A 23,291-nucleotide genomic window follows, 5' to 3' on the forward strand; every position below is an offset into this window, starting at 1 on the left:
GATGTGAAGGGTGTGAATTTTTAGATGAGGAGTGTCCATTAAATGCCCAAATCACTTCAGATATTCATTATTGCAAAATTTTAGAACACTAGGTTCAAAGAAAACTCCTGCAAAAGGAAACAGGTTTACTACACAGAATCAATAGTTATAACGGGCTTAGGTTTTTCAAAAGTAACACAGGAGGAGAGATGGCTGTGGGACAATAGCTTGAAAATTTGGAAGTAAAATTATTTCCAATCTGGTTTTCTACAGGACTTTTAATGAAGTGTGACAGTAAAATTATCACTTCCAGTTTTGCAAGGCATTAGAAATTTTGCCTGCCTACTTCCTTTCTTAGGAGGCTACTTGAGATGTACTTTACTTAAACTCAGCAAATAAACCAAGGAAGAGATGACCAGGAAAAGATTTAACAGAGTCCAAAATAAAAGAGAGGTAAAAGAAGTCCCTAGAACAGGGATCAAGGGGTTCTAGGTTGACACTTATGCTGGGAAAGCAACCTCCAGGGGAGACAAAATCTAAGCCTCCAGGAGAGATTTCATCAAGAAAAAATTGTTAGGTGGGACCCTCATGTGTCTCATCAGTATTACAAGGTGGAAGAGGAGTTTAGTGTTGAATTGGTGAATAAGCACAAAGAAAACTAAAGGAGAACAAACCAACAAAGACAAGAACTAGCTCTTTACTAATAATACCAGGACCAGGAAAAACAAATTTTGGGGGGTGGGTAGCAAAAATATTCATACCAAACTTCATTAGTCAGCTGTAAATAATGTTTTTTGAAACATGATTTAGACATTAAATATGGACTTAACTCAAAACAAAGCAAAAAAAAAAAAAAAAAAAAAAAACAACAACAACAACAAAAAAAACAACCAAACAAAAAACACCTTTTTAAATGACCCTACTATAACTAAGCCCAGTCCAGGACCAGTCCATTCTGGCTCCTTCATTTCATAGAATGTAATTGTCAGGATCATTGAGCTGAAGGAACTTGTAAAAGGGCTTTTTGACTCTGTGTCCAGTGTTTTTTGATTTTCCATATACTACATGATTAATACATTAAATTACTATAATTACCTTGATTAATTATGATGTTGTAAGTACTCAGCCATATAGTTTTATCATGATTTTCATTTTAAGATAATAGTGATGCCTTTTCTGAGGGTATGAAAAATTTAAAAATAGATGGATGCAGCCCGTTATTGCCTTGTGTTTTGGCATCTGAATTGCAGAGCATGGAAGCAGACAGCCCTCATTACCATTTTGGTTTCCATGGGAGGCCACTCACCTAATTATGCATTGGTTTTTCTTCACTGTTTGCTAAGAGACAAGGCACTCCTCCAGGGTTACATTTAGGATCTGCACTGCAGGTGAAATTGTTCTCAAAGAAGTCTGACTAAGACATAGTGACAGATGTCTCATGGGTATTTCTATTTGATGTATTAACATATTTTTTTCATGTGGTGATATTTATTGTCACTTAAATCTATGAATACAAAATAAGGAACATAAGAATAATATTTACTAAGTTAACAGCTGTTTATAATGCTGTGCTAGATATTAATTAAAAGAAAACTAATTGAGCTAAAATAAGACAGCAAAATTGTTCTACAAAAATTTTAAAAGATGTGAAAACTAGGTGAGATAAGCTATTATCTTTAAAAGAGCATGCCCTTGTAGCAGTTCTGAAGCTCTGTGTTTGAATACTTCACAGATCATTAAATGATGAGATTGTAATAAATATTGGATATTTATTATGGTGATCAAAAGAATAGCACAGTGATAAAATTCTTTTGTTTCTACATTTGTCAGTTTTGACTTCTAGTTTCACTACCATGTAATATAGAAAGATGATATATAGAAATGTTTTTAAATATTTATCTTGGGTTTTGAAAATTTACATATTTTTCTGGGTTTCTGTTTTGTACATAATTGTTTGTTGTAAAAATGTAAATATTGTGCACTTGAGACTAGATTGTCCTTAGTGTGATGTGGGCAGAATTTCAAGCATTACAAAGGAAAGATGGAAGCAGAAACAAAAACAAAAACAAAAAAGCCCAGTTGGAACAGCATAGAGCTCCTATTTCCATAGTAAAATATGGAGCATTTTGGCTAATTTTATACTAATTTCCAACAAAACATTTTTTAAAGTTTTTTTCATTTTTGATGAGTATTCCTTTCTTGATGAATATTTCCATTTTTGAGGAATACATAGTGGGATAGATAATTTATAAGAAAAAGAAGTCAATATTAAAAAATTTCTAGAATTATTTTGCTACTTTTATTAGCTGCAGAATGTGTCTATTATCAATATGGCATTCTGAAATAAATATTCACCATAAAGTAAATGTTTCTTTGTAATCATTGTACCAATTTTTTGACAAATGAGTAATTTTAGCAATTAATTACTTGGAGGGCAATTTAAAACCTGAATCAGAAGCCTGGGGACATTGTCCTTGTTATAAATATTTATGATGATTAAAGACATAACAACCAATGTCTAAAAGATAATGGGTATATAGGAAACTGGTTAGAATTATTTTTTGAAGGAATAGTTAATTTTCCTCTTTTATAAACTATTCATTCAAACTGTATTTAAGATTGGCTATCATAGATGAGTTGAGTACAAAAATTTTATTAGTTGGTAATTTTATAATTCTCTTATAATTTTCAGATTGCCTATTCAAGTTCTTAAAATGACCATCCTGGTTAAAACTTCCTCCTTTTTAAAAGTTTTTTTTATATACTCTTTAAAAATTGATAAGCATGAGAGATTAAAAACTAAGTTTCATGGAAAACAGAAAAAGATTAATTGATTCTGCCTCCAGTTGATATCTAGAAATGTGGGTGTTCACATCTTATTACCATGATGAGATTGAATCTTCCTGTGTTTCTATGTAATATACTTCAGTTTCCATGTTATAATGACTTTTCTAGAAGATTCCCTGCAAAACCACATTTGCTATTTTTTGAATAATTGAAAATGACCGAAGATTTTGAACTCCCTGCTTTATTCTCTGAAGATTCTGAAGTTGTACTGGCGTAAAACTGACGTTTGTCTTTTATTTCAATAAAGATACTAATTATAAAGATCTGAGGTTTGTTGTGGTTGAAAAGTTTCTATTTTTTCTTTGATGGTCCAGAGCACAAGCAGGTGTATAACAGATAGAATAATGTTATGCCAAATTAAGATTGTCTTATACAGATGGCTCCAAAAATTGATTCCTAAATGAGACTTCCTAATGTTCAGATGGAAAATCAAATGACACCGGATTTTCTCCATATTCTCCATTAGAGCTCTCATTTAGCTCATAATGATTTTCTACTATGCATAAGTGTGAATATTTCAGAATCTTTCTTAATTCTGCCTGTTAGGAAATAGTACTGTTTCATTTGACCATTAAAGAATGTTTTTAAAAATTCAACACCCTGTCTCAGCACCTGTCCAGGTTTCTTCTAAATATTTTCATCCTATTTTTTTTTGTTGTAAGAAAATACCTTCCATATCTAGAAAGTGGGGATCAACAACAAAATAAAAGCAAAATTCTATAAATCATATCAAAATGTGTTAGACATTCTCGGGGAATGAGTAGACCATTTTCAGGTTTTGATGTGGGACCAGCCTTCAGTTATTTAGAATGTGTCTTTTGCCTCCTTGGCATCATTTGCTGATCTTCTTGTTAATTATTTGTATGCAATGAAAGAATCAAGGGCAGCTAATTAAACAGTGCACTCTTCCCTAGAAGTGCTTTAAAACCCAGGTTGAAAAGAAATCAACCCCAAAGATTGATGAAATGTAGAACAACACAAGAAGTATGTTATAGGATACTTTCCTTATAAGGTGGAAGAACCCAGCTTGGGGATTACCTGTTGGGAATAGAGAAACAGCATTTTATATTCTAGCTTCAGACCAGCTGCTTTACCTTGCCCTTCTGCAGACTTAAGGTGTAGCTGCACCTTTGTTTGCATGTTTACCTAACAGATATGACACCCCAGGAGGAAAACCAGCCCATGGAATATAGAGTGTACAAACATTTATAGGATTTTTTTTGTGATTATCATATGACTAGGCAGTTCAGCTTATAGGTATTTTCTCATTGATGCATGAATTCCTATTACTTCATACCTCTCTGAAAGGACATGGAGAGAGGTTGTTGATCATATGTATCTAAATTCGCAAGTCTTTATTACATTCCTTTTGAAATTAGTTTTTCTCTACGTACAGCTTGCTTGGGTGAACTTTCTCTAAGACCTGTAGACTCAAGATTCATCACCTATTTTCAGGCTGCATCTCTCTCTTTTTAAAGTTATATTAGACTTCTCAATTAATATTAAGACATTTCATGATGATTTAAATATCTAAGAGATTACTTTAGGCAGTAAAACTATTTAAAGTCTAAAAATATTTGTTCATTTTCATTGTGTGGGAAAAGAATGTCTCTGTATTTGAGGAATGTAGCTTACATTCCCAAAGAAATTTGAGTAGAAAGAATTTCTGACTCTTCCTTTTCTAATTTGTATTTTGTTATGATTATTTGCAGTTGTAAAAAGCACATAAAACAGTCATGTCAACTGTGTAATTCTGACAGAAAGTTGACAATTATGAAAGATATTATGTTTTTTGAGTCTCTTAGAAAAACTCTTTTAGTTTTTCTCTTGGGAAATGGTTTTGGGTCAGTATTAAATCCAACAGCTAAAGTTTGATCATCTTGTCCTCAAGAGTCACTACTCGGCTAGAATACTGTTTCTAGTCCTAATACGAAGTTTAGGCTGATGACCAACTTTATTAAAGGGAAGGCCCAGCCTTCCCTTCATTCTTCTCCAGACATACAAATCCTAACATAGCTTGGAAATGTATGTGCTCTAGGTCTGCTTTCACAGAATGTGAAAAAACCAGGATCTGTCTCTCAGTCCCATCTGACCCCTTGTAAGACTCTCAGGTTCAGAGGATATAGACTAGACTGCCTGCTCACTGTGGGCACCGCCATGGGCACCATCATGCTCAAAGCAATACCTTGCTTGCTATCCACCATTGCCTTGAGGCAAGAAGGAAGGTGGCATGGGAGGCCACCTGATTTGGCAAGCCCCAGGATCATGGAAGCTGCAAGCAGTCATTTCAGGAGTTTGCCATGTACCGGAACGTCTCATTTTTGGAGTTCATTCTCCTGAAAAAAAACCTGTCATCTTTAGGAAAAACATGTGGTAATGTTCCAGGATCTTTTTTTTTCCTTTTTTTTTAATTGATTGTTCAAAACAATGTTCCAGGATCTTAGAGATATAAATTAATTTTTGTTACATCTATTTAGAAATTATGATATGTTGTTTATCTCAGGACCTGGAGGGAATACAATGAGAAAGCAGAGGTAGAATGAAAGAAATTAAAAAGGGCAGAAAATTGCCAAGACAAACTCTATCTGCTACACACATTTTTCCAAAGAGCTGGATTTATAAGTACATTGCTAAAAAATACACATGTGGCATGATGCCCTGGCATAAATACTGTGTCTTATACCATCTCAGTAACACACTTAATGCTGTCAAGTAAGTCCAATGTTGAATAGCTAGGTTTTTATTTCTGCTTCCTTTATATATCTGTATGACTTTTTAAGTATTGTTCACAAAATTTAACACATGAAATTGTAATAATGCTTTATAAAATAGAAACTATTTAGATGCATATTATATGTATTGTATAATAATACAAATTAGGATTAAATATTTGCATTAGGTCTTTTGAAACAAAATAGACTGAATCATGATGAATCATGCTGGGGCTTTTAAAAATTGAAGAAGACCTAGTGTTGCAATAATGTTATTATCTGATACATATTATAAAATATTATGACATTCATTAGATATTTTTGGGACTCAGAGTTTCTAATTAGCATTTCTAGAAAGGTAGATATATTGGCAGTTTAATGTTTGTGAAGCCTATGGATTTTTAAATAATGTAATATTAAACATAGAACATTTATTTGATGTATCATCTACATATAATTTTGACTTATCTGCCAGTGTCACATTTTGAAGCCTTGCACTCATACAACTTCTAACTAATCAAGTAGTATCCATATTTTTGAGTAGCGTCCTTTTAATTATGGTATCTTGATAAGACAAACATGGATTCAATTATCAATATTACCTCATATTTTCTATGTGTCTCTTTGGCTGATTAATTTCTCTGAGCCTTTCTTTCGTTTTTAACTATAAGGATGTTGTGAAGATTGAATTATCTGATAAATATAAAACACTTAGCTACAGTGTCTGTCACAATAAGCCTTCAATAAATGGTAGATTTACTATCATGGTAGTGCAGTTGTTTGATTTACAGAGTCTCTTACATTTCTATTATTCAAAAATTATAGAATTATATAAATTCACAATGTAAATGGCTATTATAGACACCTAAGATGCAACCAGTCATTTTGGAAATGAGAAACCTAAGATAAGGGATGTTTAGCATAGCCCCGAGATAATAGAAAAGTAGATTAGCTGTCTTTGTAAGAAATAGTGCCATTGTGGTAGGGTCCCTTGCTAATAGCTCTTATTAGCCAAGTCATTAATCTCCTGCAATCCCTAAAAGACCTTGGATATTCTTTTAAGGATTTCATGCCTTGAAAATCTGTAAGATGTTCTTCATCTCCTATCAAGTGGAGCCACATATATTAAATAATCCATATATTTCTGACTATTCATGGAACCTAACCAATCTAGACATTGAGAAAAAGAACATCTGATCTTAGGTCTTTAGACATGGATGGGAGGGGAGGTTATGAAGCTTCTTGCTCACTGTGCCACAGGTTATTTGGGCAATAAATGTAACATTTTGAATCCAACAATCTATTCTTTTTAGCAGTTTCCCTTAAAAGTTGTGATGAAATAACTTGTCTTTTTTTTTTTCAACCTGCTTAAAGTTTAAAGAGTTTCAGAAGGGAATAGATGAAGTATTAATGGGTTCTCCCAAGAAGACTATATGCTATGGCACTGAGCATGGGAACTGCATCCTGCAGGGGACGGCGAGACAACTGGGCTAAAGATAGATGACAAAAGTGTCCCTCCTCATCATATCATTGCTTTCTAAGGCATTTTTCTCTGGCATTTTTATTGCAGAAGTTGAACATACTCAAACTAGAATATAAATCATTAGCGATTATACTGATGGATTGGGAGGAATCTCCTTTTATAAAGATTGAGTAAAATATCCTGAGGCAACAAATTGTTCTTAGGAAGACCTTTTGGCTATTAGAGTAGAAGACAGGAAGATAGTTCCAAATACAATTTATCAATCAGTACATGACACTGCCTTTTGCCATATTAGTTATTTCTAAGAAGGTTTTAAATAGCAAAAAACAGAAATTCAAGAATTTGTGTGTGGTGGTGCATGCCTATAATCCTAGCAGCTTGGGAGGCTGAAGTCGGAGGATAGTGAGTTCAAAGCCACTCTCAGCATCTTAGGGAGCCCTAAGCAACTCAGAGAGACCCTGTCTCTAAATGAAAACTTAAAAAGGAATGGAGATATACCTTAGTGACTAGGTACTCCTGGGTTCAATCCCTGTCCCCCCCCCCCAAAAAAAAAGAATCTGTGAATTCAAGAATCATTATATGACATGTTAATTGAGACTTTGTGTACTTGAGTTCACCTTATGAAACAGTAATATTTTTTAATTCCATGCACTTAGCAAGCATTGACCTTGTTTTGGAGGAGATGTGGTGACGTCCAGGAGCACAAGGTGCTAGAGGAATACCATGAGGGCATTTCCTTTTCCTTCAGAACTTTAGTTTTCTCATTTGTTTAAAAGCAGAACTGCAGGATTATAGATGGAAAGGTTAAGTAATATATGTAAAAGTCTTTGCTCTAAGCCTTTACTCAGTATTGGTCTCCCTTCTTTCCTTTTTAGCACTTGAGATTCCACAGATATTTACCAAGTTTTAACAGTGAAGCTGATTTTTACTGAGTGTAGCCTCTCTGTGTGGTCCTATTTGTTCTCATTGTGTCCTCTGAGTTTTCACAGAAGACCAAGTACAGCTTGTTGTGTCATTGTTTATACCCCAAGCAAGAGAAGTGGCTTTCTTAAACATTTAGATGGTAAATTTAGGTTCTTGCCTGCTTAGCTAGAGGAAGAAATCCCCAAGCAAGACTCAGGTTTTCTGGATGGACCTTTCCAAAGAGAATACTTGGACATTTTATTTAATTCAGCAAGGTGCTGATTCCTTAATGCTTCCTACCTCTACCCTTACGTTATATGCTATTAGTCACGTTAAAACACTATTTGTCAAGTTTTCTAATAGTGAAGTCTTTAATGCCCCTTATCACCAATTGCTTTTATGATGATAAGTTGGTCATTTCATGGTTTCATATATTGTCTTATTTGTTGAAGTTTTTCTTGTGGAATTATGTAACGGCTCGTTGTTTCGTCACCTTGATTTTTCCCCTCAGTATAGCAACAGGGGTTTTACATATCATTTCTACTTCTGTGTCTAGTGAATACTCAAATCAGTTTCCTTTTTAAATATTACAGGTAATGAATTCTGGTTTTGGAGTGGCAAGTTTTCTGGTTTACCATTTTTTCAGTCTCTTCTCCCTATAATGCTAGAAGTTTTAATACCTCATTGTCATTAGATACTCTGTGCTTTCAGTTTACTTGCTGTGCATCACCTTTGTCTGTGATCTGTTTGTATGTTTGTCATACTCAGCACACCGTGAGTCCAGGAACCACATCTTATTTCTATACTTCTTTGCATTCCCCTTGCATGACAGCATGTAATACTTTGGTTGGCACTTTATAAACCCCCAGTGAGTATATTCTATGGAGATTTATTCTGACTTACTTTCTGCATTGCTCAAAGAACTAAAAATTTGTGGGGGCTATACTTTTCATGTTTGGGGCTTGTGTACACTTATAACTGGAGTGTTTATTTGCATCCTTTCCTAATACTGACTTTCCTAATCTCCTTTAACATGGTATCCGATTTGAATAGCTCTGGATTAGCATAAGGATTAGATATTTTCAGTAATTAGCAAAGGTATTAAAACAAGAGTCCTTTGATACTGCTTGATCTACCCACTTCCCTTAGCTTCTAGAAAATTCCATTTTTGGGTTTCCTTTTCGTTATTTTTTTTTTATCTGCCACCATCCAGATGTCTCTAAATTCATTTCAATAATCCTGTTACTGGCACAGGAGTGCTGACTGTGTACACAGTTTATGAAGGTGGTAAATTTGACTGTGCTAGATGTGTGCGAAGCTGCATTGGGAGCACAGAGAAGCACCTTGTGGCAACCTGTACGCGTGGGGCTGAGGGCCTGGAGAGAGGGTTAGGGAGGGCTCCAGAGAGGAGGGATTCCTAAGGAGAGAGTGAAGGGTACATGGAAATTAGTATATCAGGGAGAGAGGGGGCTTTAAAAGCAAGAACAGAAGTACAGAGTTGAGAAACAGCAAGCTGTATGTATGTGTTGGGGTGTTGGGGGAGTGGAGGAAGGTTGCTGGAAGCCAGGGAATCTAGAGTTATAATGACTGAGCACCAATATGGAGTCAGTGCTCAGCTCAGTAGCCTTAGAAACTGGGCTATGAGATATCCATGTTCTGTCCTAGCAGTTGGAGGAAGTAGCTTCTATATATATTGTCTGCATGTATTGATTTCTGGCCACAGTTCCTATAGTGGGGTGGTTCAGGGCATAAACTTTGTAGTAAAGTCTGAGCCCTGGCTCTGCCACTTAATTGCTGTGTGATCTTCAGAAACTGTACTCAGTTTCCTTATCACTAGTATGGAGATAATAATAGCACCTACTTCATTAAAATTGTCATTGAGGTAATAGTCACCTTTTTCCCTTTTTAAACTAAATACATATTTTTTTTCTTATAATATTATAAACTCTAAGCTTCAGGATATGGGGTGGACTGAAAGTGAGGAATGAGGCTGGTGTTAACTTAAATCTTTCCATCCACTATTCAGAAAGATTTGAGAGCAAGAGAAGTCCAGAGAAATGTTTGTTTCCGGAGTCCTTCAGCCAGTATTTTAATATAGACTAACTGAACAGACTTCTACTTCCTAAAACTTACACTCTGAAATATGATACCAGGCCATCACTGCCTGGTATGCAAATTGTCACACACAAAGATTTTGTGAAGAATTAATCTTACAATTATTTCAAGGTATTTTTCCTTCTTAAAAATATTACTTGGGCTGGGGATGTGGCTCAAGCGGTAACACGCTCGCCTGGCATGTGTGGGGTTCTGGGTTCGATCCTCAGCACTACATAAAATAAAATAAAGATGTTGTGTCCACCGAAAATTGAAAAATAAATATTAAAAAATTCTCTCTCTTGGGCTGGGGATGTGGCTCAAGTGGTAACATGCTCGCCTGGCATGCGTGGGGTGCTGGGTTCGATCCTCAGCACCACATAAAATAAAATAAAGATGTTTGTGTCCCCCCTCTCTCCTTTCTCTCTCTAAAAAAAATTCTCTCTCTCCCTCTTCTCTCTCTCTTTAAAAATATTTTATATATATTACTTGGTTTTCATTGACTCTAGTTAGTTAGAACATTCCAGAAATGCTAGGTCCCAGGGCCAAGGATTTGGTAATCTTTTTCATTTGAGTATCTCAGAATCCTTATACTATCTTTTGTCTTTAAAACTTCCTTGAAACTGGCTTGTTACCAGTATATAGACTTATCAACATATTGTCTGCATGTGTTGAGTTCTGGCCACAGTTCCTATAGTGGGGTGGCTCACACCATAAACTTTGTAGTCAAGTTTATGTGGGCAGAAGTAAGAACATTGGTTTTTCATTTTTGTTTTAGGAGATTGATTTTTTAAAAATACCATGTCAATTAGAATAATTTGGCAAGTACATAGTTTTACAATAATCTCTTTTTCATAAACAGAATACTGGGAAGTCTAGCAAATCATACATTTTGTTATCAAAATATAGACATTTGATAAGATGCAATTTCACAGAGAAAGCCATTAATCATTTAAGTTATTTTTCACCCAAGTGTTGCCTTTGAATCCTTTACGTCTCTGTTTTCTATTTCTTCACCCATTAGGATAGGGCTGCTCTGTAATTAGTGAAGGTACATGTCTGTCTTTAGGCAATAGCCTAATCTCTATGGCCATATGTGCAAGAGCAGTATAATTACAGTAGAGTATTAATTGGACCATGTGACTGTTTTTGTTTTAATTATTTAAAGTCATCTTATCTTTCTTTTCCTTAAAGCATGTTAATGGATCAATCCATGGGTGCCATGTTTATGTCATTTCTATGGAATTAAATATGTACACATTTACATAAACAGTACTCTTTTGTATGTTATAATATTATGGATGTCTCTCTTAGACATCATTTTAGACCTGGAGAAATAAAATATTGTAAAGAATTGATTTTTTTTTTTTACATTTTGCTCAATTTATAGAGCATAGATGAGAATGCAGATCTCTCCAATATAATAGGTTGTTAGCAATTTCCAGATTTATTTCTTAATGGATTAGGGATTTACATGCTAATCCTGGTACATTCTGTTTAATAATTTGGTAGAAAATTTAGTGATAGGTATCCATTTTCTCTAAATTCAAGTATTTGTCAGACTATATATAGAAACTGGCACTTGACTGAATTCAGGTTTTAACTTTTGTCTCCCTATTTTTTCAGTTGTTTTTATTTCAGTTGCTGCGAGGGCTGTCTTACATCCACCAGCGTTATATTTTGCACAGAGACCTGAAACCACAGAATCTTCTGATCAGTGACACGGGGGAGTTGAAGCTGGCAGATTTCGGTAGGAAAGAAGTTAATTACCAGTCTATTTTGTCACACCGTGAAAGTGCCAGGCAGATGGTGGCACTGCATTTGTTAGGTGCACCACTTCTGTCATCATAGAGCATGGTAAATTTTTTTCTGGAAAGAAGATTTTTTTTTCTTTTTTTAATATAACATAAAACATAATGGTGGATGGATTTTTTAAAAATCTAGGCTGCTTACTTAAATAACTATAAGCATGAATCAGATCTCAATATATGTTTCCAAAGGAAATGGCAGTAAAATGTTGAGCATAAAATATACTCAAGGACATCTTTTTTTTTTTTTTACTGTTTATTATGACAATGTCAAGTATACTCAAAAATAGAAGGATATGATAGTTCATCACTGAACTTCATCAATTACAAATATTTTTTCAAAATTTAAGAAATTTAAAGTCAAATGAGCCATTTCAGGGCATTGTAGGATATATAGTAATCAATAATATATGCTACCTAAGGATTTATATCTTAGAAATCTAGGGACAGCTTGACCTTCCCCAAAATGACTTTTGTATCAAATATTTTTTACATTATAATTGTAGGCACATTTCTATTTAAAAGTTGGGGTTCTAATGGGCCCATTATAAGTCAGTCCTTCCTAAGAAGTTTTAAGATTGGCCTCTTCCAGCTTAGACACTTTCCTCCACACATGGCTTTGAGCATCTGAAGGGGTTCAGAACTCTTGTGTCCTGTTTGCTACCTCCCTTTTTTTGGCCAAGGCTTACATTGCTGCATTGCTCAGGCTCTGCTTCCCACCAGACATCCTGTTCAGTTGACTCCCAGCACTGGGGGATGTTGCTGGATGGCAGCATCACGTGTTGACATTGCATTACCTCAATTATGTTTGAATACATATTCTGATTAGAAAATTGTTCCATTAAGAATGGAATAAAAATATTACCCTTGGGACATAGATGCCTGAGGTTGTGATATGGGCTTTTGCTGAAATATGATTATCTTTTCCCAGTCCAAACCCCAATAAATAAAAGAAGGCTGGAAATGATTATTTTTGTATTTCAAGGTTAGCAGATGGTTGAATGACTTTAGAATGAATGTATTCTGTTGGGCTTTTTGTATTTTTTTCTTCCAAAAGTGAAATAAAGGGAAAGTTACCATTACTAGTGATATATTACAAAACTTTTTTGTATTTACCCCCTTTGATAAAAAATGATGAAACTATTTGTGTGTGAGTGTGTTGTTGTTGTTGTTTCTAGATTTAGCATCAAGATTATTCTAAGTGGCTAGATATAAAGTCTACTGTACTGTAGAAAATAATGGCAGGGTAGATGCATTGGGGTGAGAAGGTTTACTTTTCCTCAAATTCAGAGGTATTAATTTTCCTGTGAATATATTTTGTGGTTTGTCAGTGTGAGTAAATTACAAGGAACTTACAGTGATTTCTTCATGGCATGCCAATGTACTATAAGGTGTTTATTGTAATAAATTATGATGTTGACATTTAATTGTATTGAACATGTTTTTGTGTAATTTTAAAATATATTTTCATAGAATTGGTTTGTCTGTATAGCCAAGGATACAATAGGATTGTATGGATGTGCTTATTGGAAATGATTTTTAAATTTTTAAATGATGATATTATAGTAGCCAGGTAAGTTTGTCTTAAAAGATTCTAATGAATCTTTAAAATTGGATAACATCATGCTCAGTGAAATAAGCCACATTTAGAAAATTAAGGGACAAATGTTTTCCCTCATATACAGAAGCTAGAGAGAAAAAAAGGAATAAAATGAGGGAGCTGATGAAAACAGAAGGAAGATCAGTATAAGAAAGGTAGGAGATCAAGAAGAAGGGAGGAAGAGAGGAGAAGGGGAAGAACTGGAGAATAAAATGAATATACCACACTGAATTCCACTTTTATGTATAGTTGTAATGCAGCAATGAAAAACAATATATGTGTAAATTAGTAGAATAAAGACCAGAATTGTAGAGGAAGGGAAATGGGGGTGTGAGGGGAGGGAGGGGGAAATACTGAGGAGTATATTGAAGCAAATTATTTTATGTATATATATGAATGTCAGTGAACCCCACTGTAATGTATAATTATTATATACTAATAAAAACATAAAACTGATGTTTTATAATACTGGATTGAGAAACAACTTAGAATCTAATTTTTAAACAATTTTTTAAGAAAATTTGGAAAGTATGAACAACTCAGAAATGACAATATTAACAATTTTGTTTATGAATTTTCCAGTGCCTTTCTCCTCTTCCTTCTACTCCTCCTCTCATTTCCTGCCTCATGTGTTTATTACCTATCCTTAAAAAATGAAATACTGTTTTTCAAGCATTTTTCATGTAAGAATATGCCATGAACATTTTCTTACGTTATTAAGAATGGCAGAATTGTCATGCTTATTGCCCACAACCTAGTCAATCTTCAATCCCTTATCAATGAGAATTCTAGTTCCTTCTAATTGGCACAATCCTTTACTGAGCATCTTTGTAGTGAAAGCTGTATGTGCTACAAGCATTTGGTTCTTCCGCCCAGACTGCTCTGCAGAGGGTTGAGCCCAGGCCCCTCCCCTTGGTGTCTTGGGCTGATTCTTCTAGCTTGGAATGCTCACTTGGCGTACATCCTGTGCAGGGAGTGTAATGAGCGAGACTCATTCGCCAACTGACAATTTCCCCCAATTAATTGTGCATTATTTTTGTCTTTTAATTTAAGACATGCAATTAACTGTGATTTACTGTGTTTGGGCACGTGTGTGTCTGAGATGAAGGAAACACACTGAAAACTATAGAGAAGCAAAACAGTCAAAATAGGATGGTTCCAGGCAGCAGAACAATTAGAAACACAAGGTCTTAATTTAGAATTTGACATATAAAAAGCTTTAGAAACCATTTCTTTGTCTTACCTTTCTCTCTTATGTGAGCAGCACCATGAAATTTTGATTAAGAGACAAATGCAATCTGTATAATTGTATTTTTCATATTGTAGTTACTACTTTCTTATTTAAAAAATACATTGGAGGAGTAAAAACACTGAAATTTACTATGTTTGTTCTTTGCATTAGATACTTAGAAATTCTTGGTTCATTTCCTCCTCAACCATAGTATACCAAAGCATACTTACCTATATTTTTGAGAAAAGACATGAGAGTCAAGGAGGATTAGAAACTTGGTAACACAGACAGCTAGTTGCAAAGTTGGGATTTCGTATGCTTGATGCATGTCCTTCAATCTCAAATGACCCATGGTTTTTATTTTTAAATGTATGGACATTTAACCTAATATGGATGCCTAATTCTCTAATAAATTATTTATCTATTTATCTATACACACACACACACACACACACACACACACACACACACACATGCTGTTTTTACATATAACAAATATGAAGCCTGTATTATATAAATAGATTTCACTAATGCAAAATAAATGCATATAATTGAAAGAACATTTTGTCATTTGATTAGGTTCAACTTTAATATGTAGCAGATTTTAGAAATAAACCAGACAGTTGTATATTTATAGACCCATTTGGCTTTCAACAGAATGCAGTTATGAGTTCCAGGTGGTCAAAATGCCTTAACTATTGTTTTTTTTTTTTTTTTCTTATTATTAGCAAAGACACACTTTAGCACTTACCTGAACAACTTTATTTCCCATATGCATTTGGAATAAGTATATTACACTTGATTTTGAATTGCTGTGCTTTCCTATTACAGAGGTTTGTTCTACCTACATATAATAAAATCAAGAGTGGGTATTCAGTCTCATTTCCTACTTGATGATTTGTCTTCCTAATCTTAGGCAAAATAATTCAAATCCTTTATCAGCATGTATCTCTGTCCCCTTGCTGCTTCTTGTGCACTGTGGTGCTGCAAAATCCCACATTTGTTCCCACATTGTTACCTTGTGCATGGCCTTTCCCTTTGCCTGGAACACTCGTCCGGATTCTCATGTTGTTGTCTTTTTCTCATTATAGAGGTCATAGTCTATGTCACATTGCTACAAATAGAAACTCCCCTTATTACCCTCCAACTTAGCTTCTTCAGTAGCACTCTGGTACACTGAAATTATTTGATTCACTTGTAAAAATATCTTTTGCTTCAATTACTTGATTGTAAATTCTGTGAGTGCAGAATTTGACCTGTATTTTCTCTGTTGTTCCCAGAAGCACAGAGTAAATTGTTTAGCATCCAGTAGTTGCTCAGTAAATAAATGTTGGTTGAATGAGTAAAATACAGGCATGACTAAATGAGTGTGACGACTAAAGCTCATCTGAATTGACTACTTTCTGTTCAATTAGCATTGGCAAACTCACAGTTCATAGTTTTCTCCTTAACAATGATGTGCTGGCTGTGTGTAGTTAAGAGTGCAGATGGAATTGATGACTGTAGGTAGTTCTAACCCTCAGGATTCCTTTGAGTCTGAAATAAACACCACTGAGAGATTGTAAACATACACAAAAGATGCATAAGTATTGAAGTTTCTACTCTGAAGACCCCCAGTGGTTGTCTAGTTGAACTGTTACTGAGAGCAGCATGTTAAACATTGAATTAGGAGATGTGGCTCTGGCTCTAAGTAGCTTGCAACTTTTAAGAAGTTGTTATCATTCTGAGCTTTATACTACTTGTCTGAAACGAGGAATAAAAGAGCATTGTACAGCTATTTTCTAAGTCCTTTTAGTGCTGGCTTTTCATGTTAAACATTTCTGATATTATTAATCTATATTCTAAAGGCCAGAATATTTGCTATTGGTTAAAAAAAATATATCCATTGAATCTGGAATTAATGCAATCTTATCCCTCCCTAGAATCTAATTTTTAATTCAGTCTTGGAATTTCAAATAAATGTGAGTCCTGCTTTTACAGTATACATTGAGAGCACATTAAAAGAAAATCAATGAAGCGTAATCTGTAAATGCAAAAATTCATCAAGAACTTGTAGTTTATTTGTTGTATAATATGAAAACTTGAAGCTAATTTTCCATATTAAGGAGATTAAAACAACGATGCTAATGTAGAATTGAAGCTGCCTTTAATTGATGCAAGATATTGGTGCCACCCACATTTCCCCCAGCCTCCTTTGGCTATTTTTATGGGTCACAGTCCAGTTGTATTGAAAGACAGTTGGATTAAATTTTCCCAGAAAAACAGAGACAGTGAGAAGTCTGTGATATAAACATTTGAAGTCTTGGCTTATGTTATTGACTTTCCTAACATAGGAACCAAGTTAAACAGCTCTGTGGTTTTAATCAAGTAAAATTACACAGGTCTTTTTCCACTAGCGGCCTAAAATATTACCTTCCTAATGTTGATAGTTTTCTCCTTCAGGCTGTTCCTTGAATAGACTGTGGAAAGGAAATTATTGTAAATCACGTTTTAGATTAATTTAAAGAGCACATCAGCAATGTGACTCTGTAGAGGACATGGCAAGTGCAGTGTTTGTGTTTTAGAAGCTTCTCAGAATTCACGTAAGAAATAGTAGAACCTGGAAAGAAATAGACTTCTTCCAGATGCAGAATAGAGTCAGTCAGTTTGATAAATATAAAGATAAAAGCCTAGCTGGGTGCAGTGGTGCACGCCTGTAATAATCCCAGTGTCTTGGGAGGTTGAGGCAGGAGAATTGTGAGTTCAAAGCCAGCTTCAGCAAAAGTGAGGTGCTAAGCAACTCAGTGAGACCCTGTCTCTAGAAAAATACAAAATATTACTGGGGATGTGGCTCAGAGAACAAGTGGTCAGTGGTCAAGTGGTTCAATCTCACCCCCCCAAAAAAATGATAGAAGCCTTTTAGTCCCAAGGACCCAAGGGTACAGACATTTACCTGTTTATTTTTTGTCATTCACATCAAAATTCAAATTGGAGCTGTACATACAAATGAAGGATAAATGTAACTTCATCCATTCACTGTGGCTGGCAGGATTTAATTTTACTATATCTTTGTTTTATTGTCACCAGCTGGCCGGGCTGGCAACTAAAAAAACCAAACAAACACAGAAATATCTTTTTGGGGGGGTCAAGGACATTTCTGAGACCTCAGGTTTTAGCTCCCATGCTGGAAGGCAAGGGGAGCAAGAAAGGCAAGAGTGGCAAGAGACTGGGTTTTGAAGGTGGAGTCTTGCTTGGTGATGTCTTGTGGTCAGCAGGTTGATTGACATCTTGGAAAGCCACACCCATCTCAGGTACTGTGTGGGATCACAGGCGGAGCGAGAGAAAAGGCACACCTGTGTCGCACAGCCCAATCAGGCAATAATGTCAGGCCAGGCCCCTCATATGCTCAAATGTGCATAGCTCACACACACAGCCCATGGATAAAACACATTTTATAATATGTTTTCTAATAACAAAATGTCCTTATCACCCAATGCAGTATCACTGCACTTTTTAAAGGCCCTGTGGACAGTTTAACACATAAACAGTCTTAATGCAAACTTGAGGCACTTGTTTTCATGTAGATTTGAAAGTGAAGGATATATTTAGAGTATCTCTAGATCTGCAATATGAACTAAAGAAAGTGCTGCCCCCCACCAATTTCTCTAGGAAGCTCCATTAAAACTCCAAATGAACATGTACATACTTAAAAATCTATCCAATAGATCATTGGGATTACATGTTAGAAATAATTTTGATTTGGTGTGGGAATTAGACAAAGTTACTTACATTGATCAATTATTTAAAGTGTATAGAGTTTTAAAAGTAATGTTGATACTTAACATTGTCTTCTCCCTGATCTTAAAATCATTACTTAGATTCATCATTTAAATTTTACTTAAAATCTTTAATTATCCTACAGCACTGATCTCCAGTATATATAAAGGACTTAAAAAACCTAACACCAAAAAAACCCAAAAAACAAACAACAAACAAATAGCCAAACCAATAAATGGGCTAAGGAACTGAACACTTCACAGAAGAAGAAATAGAATCAATCAACAAATATATGAAAAAATGTTCATCATATCTAACAATCAGAGAAATGCCAATCAAAACTACAGAAGTTCTTTTTTTTCCATTTAAGAGGAATGTTATTGATGATGATGGTGATGATAATGTCAACATCTGATTCTATTGTTGTTTCTGCTTTGTTTTATCATAGTATAACATTTCCAAGGTCTACTAACATGCAAACTTTATTTTTAGAACAGTTTTAAGTTCAGGGCAAAATTGAGTGAGCACCAAAAGTTCTGATATGCTACCTTCCTGTAAACATAGCTTCTCCCACTATTAAGATCTGAGCCAGAATGGAACATTTGCTATAATTGATGAACCTACACATTAGTATCAACAAAATTTTGTATTTATTAGAGTGATAGGAATCTATTATTGAAGAACTGCCCTAAAACTCATCTAAATGGATTTTTTTAAAGCTGTAAATGGGAACAGGAGGGATGTATATGAACTGCAGCTAATATCCAATTTATATGCATAATATATGAAAAATCTCTGTGTTCAGTCATCATAAACCAGACTGAAGCAGTGTGGATAGTGGTTGATTGCAAAGAATGGCAGCTTCAAACTCAGTGGAGATGAAGCAATTTTTATTGAAAGAGCATTAGTTCATTTTCAGCCATATCATGCATGTAAGGAAATGAGACATCATCAAATGCAGAACCAATGGCTACAAGTAGGATGGATCATCTTATTGTCCTCTGTTGATGAGACCTTCTGGGGTGAGGGATTGAAGTATATGAGAGAATAATTGCTGGTAATTATTCTCTGTGTTAATATAAACAACAAGATCTTTTTTTCATTTCAAGATCTTTTTTTATTTTAATGAAAAAAAAAGCAGATAAAGTGATGAAGAATCTGAGTAGAGATATAGTCATGTATACTTAGGAAATATCCACATATGGACTGATTGGAACCTTAATGGACAGATTCTGTGACTGGAGTGGAAGAGTGGTAGATGATGTTAAATAGGGTCACTTAGAATTATGGGCCACAGGATTATTTCATATCTGGGACTAGGAATGTAGCTCAAGGGTACAGTACCTTCCTAGTATGTGTGAGGGCCTTGGTTCCACTTCCAACACAACCAAATAAACCAATCAACAAAAAAAGATGTATGTCACACCTACCTGCTTGAAGCCAGCAGTGGTTACACTTGAACATGAGTTTTGTTAACACAAAAATAAGTGTACAAGGTTGCCCAGAGGCACTAAATGTCTCTTCTTGATGGATCTTCCCACATCTCCAGCTCTTTATTCTAAGAAGTAAATAAGACTCCAGTGAAACATATGGAAACTTGCCAAATTTATATCAGAGCTTTGGATGACAGCAAGTGAATCATTGCTTCTAAAGCACTTGTTTTTTAAAATCTTTATTGGAAGTAAGAAAAACTGACAGGCTGCTATGGGAAAGTTGAAACTGTAAATTGGGAAAACTAGACATTTTTTAAAAATTTGTAATTGTGAACCTTTTTTGTCACTTTAATGCTATGTTTGATAGTTTTTTTTTTCTTTTTCTTCTTTGGTTCTTTAGATTTTTTTCAAATACTATGTCATTTACTTTTTAAATAGTACATTTTATATTAACAATAACACTTTCTTTCTCACTTTGGGTAATTTCTTCTGTGTTATTATAAACAACAAGATCTTTTTTTTTTCATTTTAATGAAAAAAGTAAGTACAAGAACATTAATAGTAAAAATCAATTAAGAACTAGTAGTCTATGCTCCTGATGAGTTTTAAGTATATGTCTAAAAAACTTTGTTTATTTTAACTATATCCTTTAAAAATAACCTTAATATACAGTCAACTTTATAACTTAATTTATAACTGCTTGCAAAAACTTGAACTTTAAAAATGGATCGTCTCTCTTAAATGTCAAGTTATTTGACATTCTAATTCTTAATCAGAAAAGGATACTGACATAAAAATGCAGACTGACGTGTTTAGTCCAATTATGAAGTAGACTTGTTGGTTAAGAAAATCTATCTTGTGAAACAATGACCAACCAGATTGAATATGCAAACTGTGCTTAGAACCTGCCTGGTAGTCAGAGTGGGGAGCAGTAGATGAAATGGGTCAATGCATTAGCTAAATGAATGTCATGAGAACGGGACAACAGAGGCATAATCCAGGAAAAGGCGTAATCAAGGAAGGGGCGTAATCAATGAAGGGGCATAATCGAAGGAAAATGTTGGAAGGTATCAAGATCAGATGGTTATGATGGCTTTTGAAAAGTTGCCATTAGTCTCAATTCATGTAAAACTAGTAGGGAATATATTTCTTTATAAAAGTCACTAATAAGAAAAATGTAAAAAAATACAACATGTAAGCATTTTGCTTAAAGAATTGGAAGCAGGATATGGTGTTACTATTGAGGTCATCTTCCAGTTAGTAAAATCATATCGTTAGGATATTTTGTTATTTTTTTCAGAATACAGGCAGCAAATATGAGTGGCAAATGAAATAAACCCATTATAATTGTATAAAATAAAAGGAAAACTTACACTCACATTTTTAGAATTTTTCAATGTAGATTTTCTTTGAAAAATTTTTTGTGCTAGTGATTGAACCTGGGGCCTCACACATGCTAAGCACATGTTCTACCACTGAACTACAACTATAGAACCTCTCTCAATTTTGATAGGCCTTCAGTGATTATCTAATCCAAACCTCTCATTTGGCCTGGTGATTAACCTGTTACTGGTGATTACCTGTTACTTAGTAAGAGATATGTTAAATTATAATTAAAAATACCACATTGTTACCAATGTTTCTGGAACTCTAGTGTATTATCCAGTAGAAAATTAATAACTTAATTAACACATACAGGACCAGTTTCCCCAAAAGACAGGAGTGCTGACCCAGTGACCTAGTGAATGTCACTCATGTTGGTCTAATGTCCTACATCAGCAGGACAGTGAGAGTCCTGTCAGGAAGCTGCTCCCCAAAATGCTAGACTGGCACCAGAACATGAGTCCTGGGAAACCCTGTTGGATATATAAGTTGAATGTGGAGACTCAGTAATTTATGAATTAGAGAGCCACCTTCTTTAATGCCTTCCTGGGAGAAATAAAGCATTGAGAAGTCCTGCGGGCAGACGAAGACTAAATTGGCTCTAACCATATTCCTATTACAACTCAGCAGTGTTGGGCAGTAGCTGAAAAATGCCCTTAGTGCCTCCCAGTGGGAGTAATTTTCTGTTCAGCTCCTGCCTTTTCCGTGGAACTGTGCTGTTTTTCACTCACAACGCTTCCAACACCAACTTCTTTTTTATTCCCCACATCAATAACCAATTTATCAACACCCCAGACACCAACTGACTGTCTAAACATTGAGTTCAGACTCAGATACCCAGAGTTTGCACAGATCCTACAGGTTACTGGGCTCAATCCCACAAGACTTTTCCCACTTCAGATTCCAATCACAAGCCCCAGCACTCCTGTACTTCTGACCTACCAGCTATAAATCAGGGGTTCCCAGAACTGCTGCCTATTGTGTACCTCAGAAAAGTTTAGGAGAATTTAAAGAGTTAATACCTACTGATTATTTTGAAACAGTACCTCGCTTAAAGAGACTCTTATATATTTCACATCTATTGCCAACCCTTTAGATGTTCAAAGTGAGGTTTATTTTTAATATGCTTTTTCCTAAAATGTATATTCTACCTTTTGTCTTCTTGAACAAGGATATGATAAAGGAAATTATTCAGTAGTTCATGCACTGGATTTCTTAATGTGTGCACATCATATGCCCAGGCCTGTGCTACAGTGTGAATCAAAGCACCCTGGCTCCTGCATTTCTACTTTAAGCTTCCTTGACAGCCTTGGGGGTCACTGCTTTGAATATCGTTTGTATTATACAAAGGTCCCCCTAGGACCTAATGAATCTTTTGAAAATGGTTCCATTTTTAAGTCATTTTTGTAGAAGTTATTATTTTATAATTTATCTTTAAATCATTTTTGTAGAAGTTATTATTTTGCTATTGTACAATTACTGGGCAAGGAAGATTTTTTAAAAATACCAACTTTCTGTTGGGTTACATATTTAAAAATATATTGCTATCACATTGCTATTCAATTAACTATTCTTGCAAAAGTACTTAGAATGTTTTAATAGCAGAATTATTCTTTTGATAACATATTTATGATAGAATTGTATCACTAGTGTCCTACTTTAAGAATAAAATTATACTTCATGTTTTTTCCCTTAAGACAGAGTATTTTCTTAGCTAACCAAGACCCCACTGTTACACGATGTCTTCACATAAACATCAACTGAGTGCTGTGCCAATCATTTTCCTTAGGTGGACTTGTGAGACAACATAATTCCTTGGTATGCAAGAAAATTAAGTTCTAAGGAAAATTTCAATTATACCTTGGTGTATACAATTGACCCTTTATATACTGGGGGTCAGCATTTGAGGAGTCAACCAACATTGAATGGAAAGACTTTGGATTAAAAAATTTGCACCTGTACAGAGTATGTACAGACTTTTTTCTCTGTTGTTATTCCATAAACAATAACAACTACTTATATAATATTTATACCATATTAGGTATTTTAATTAATTCAGAGAT

The 23,291-nt window shown here is 34.7% G+C and overlaps 1 protein-coding gene across 3 annotated transcripts in view; it reads left to right on the forward strand.

Moving 5' to 3' along the window:
• Cdk14 (cyclin dependent kinase 14) overlaps window positions 1-23,291 on the forward strand; it is a 563,390-nt gene that overhangs the window by 285,236 nt on the left and 254,863 nt on the right. For all 3 annotated transcript variants that reach the window (XM_076860994.1, XM_076861002.1, XM_076861011.1), the window contains exon 8: window positions 11,644-11,767. In XM_076860994.1, the coding sequence (XP_076717109.1) occupies window positions 11,644-11,767 (124 nt within the window). The remainder of the gene's footprint in view (window positions 1-11,643; window positions 11,768-23,291) is intronic.

This window comes from Callospermophilus lateralis, chromosome 1, assembly GCF_048772815.1.
Source record: "Callospermophilus lateralis isolate mCalLat2 chromosome 1, mCalLat2.hap1, whole genome shotgun sequence".
Lineage (NCBI taxonomy): Eukaryota > Metazoa > Chordata > Mammalia > Rodentia > Sciuridae > Callospermophilus > Callospermophilus lateralis.